The sequence below is a fragment of the Trichogramma pretiosum genome, unplaced genomic scaffold (assembly GCF_000599845.2).
Source record: "Trichogramma pretiosum strain Unisexual culture from Peru unplaced genomic scaffold, Tpre_2.0 scaffold19, whole genome shotgun sequence".
NCBI classification, from domain to species: Eukaryota; Metazoa; Arthropoda; class Insecta; order Hymenoptera; family Trichogrammatidae; genus Trichogramma; species Trichogramma pretiosum.
In genome coordinates, this window is record NW_019641707.1 from 1828127 (window position 1) to 1829566 (window position 1440).

General features: G+C 39.4%; 1 protein-coding gene across 1 annotated transcript; it reads right to left on the reverse strand.

Annotated features, from left to right (window-relative positions):
- Window positions 1-438: 438 nt before the first annotated feature.
- LOC106650899 (neuropeptide-like protein 31) lies at window positions 439-934 on the reverse strand. Its single transcript, XM_014369156.2, has 2 exons — window positions 830-934; window positions 439-737 (listed from the first exon to the last, which is right to left on the reverse strand). The coding sequence occupies exons 1-2, from the start codon at window positions 885-887 to the stop codon at window positions 481-483; spliced, it is 315 nt and encodes a 104-aa protein (XP_014224642.1). The 5' UTR covers window positions 888-934; the 3' UTR covers window positions 439-480.
- Window positions 935-1440: the final 506 nt, after the last annotated feature.

Below are 1440 nucleotides of genomic sequence, written 5' to 3' on the forward strand. Positions count from 1 at the left end.
TGCATGAGGAATCGCATTTGCGCATGTGTACATTTGTTTTTCGCCTCTACATGCAAGCGATTGCGGTTTACACAGTCTTGCAGGTTTGTTTTCGCGTTCTCCTAAATCACCCTTCGATATCATGAGTTTTCAAATTATTTATATATTTTTGTTATATCAGAGAAAAAAATGAATCGAGAACTAGTTTGCTGAATCGAGAAAAACATCAGACCACAAAATACTTATACGTGCATCAGAAATCATTGAAAAATTTGTTACGAACTGTTATGAATATTTATTCATAAAGATATGAAGCTAATTATTATTGGTAAAAATACGGAAAATGAGGTAATTCTAAATCAAAAAACGAGCTCATGTAATACTAGTGAAAAAATATATTACATTCAGTCATGTTATACACTATAACTTATATTAAACTTATTAGCACCAAATAAACTTTTTCTCCATCTGACTGCAGACCTTCGGTCAACGATAAACTGTTTATTTAAAATGACCATCGTGAGTATCGGTTATATCGTGATAGGCATGATGGAGTTTGTGGAGGAGTCCACCGTGGTCGTAGTGACTATGATAGTGAGGATAATGCCCATAGTAATCATTATAACCGCCTCCGTATCCGCCGTATCCACCGTAACCGGGGTATCCTCCGTATCCTCCATAACCACCGTATCCGCCATATCCTCCGTAACCACCGTATCCGCCATAAGGACCATATCCGTCGTAAAATTGAGGCAAGGCTGCATCACGAATCACATAAACAATAATAATTTAGCGCTTCGGGGCGTCGGATGTGAAGCAAAAATGTTTAAAATAAAAAAAAAATATTTACCTTGTGTGGTAGCGACTAGAAGCACCGTGAGTGCCAAAATACACGCGATTTTAGACATTGTACGAAAAATTTCACTCACGCACCGATCGAGATTCAAACGACGACTGATTTTACCTGTTCAAGAACGTTCACTTATATAGACTGGATTCTTTTTTGTTAAATCACTATGGTCCGCGAGCGAATGGCTCATCTCGTTGGAACAAACACGAATAAATTTGCACTCGTGTAGAAACGATCCTTACGCACGTCGTCTTATGTGGGATCCGGTAAATGTGTGCTGATTTGCTTGCGTAGTCCAAGGTTATTCCCATTACGCCAAAGTGTTTCTTCGATGACGCAATGCATATATATCTCTAAACTTGAACTCCTACCGCAGGCATACACATTTTTGTGTCTCGTGCGTATTCGTACTAGTACAAATACGAGAAATCAACGAGAGAAGGTCGATTTGTGCGTCGTCTTCGCAATTCAAACTACTCCACGTCTCTGTCTCTTAATAACACGTTTGATCGACGACGACGCGGATATGTCGCGCTTTTTCCTGGATTCGGCAGGTTCATTTTTGGGATCCTTTGACGGAGACACAATAAGATTTTTAGCAGCGTGTGAAA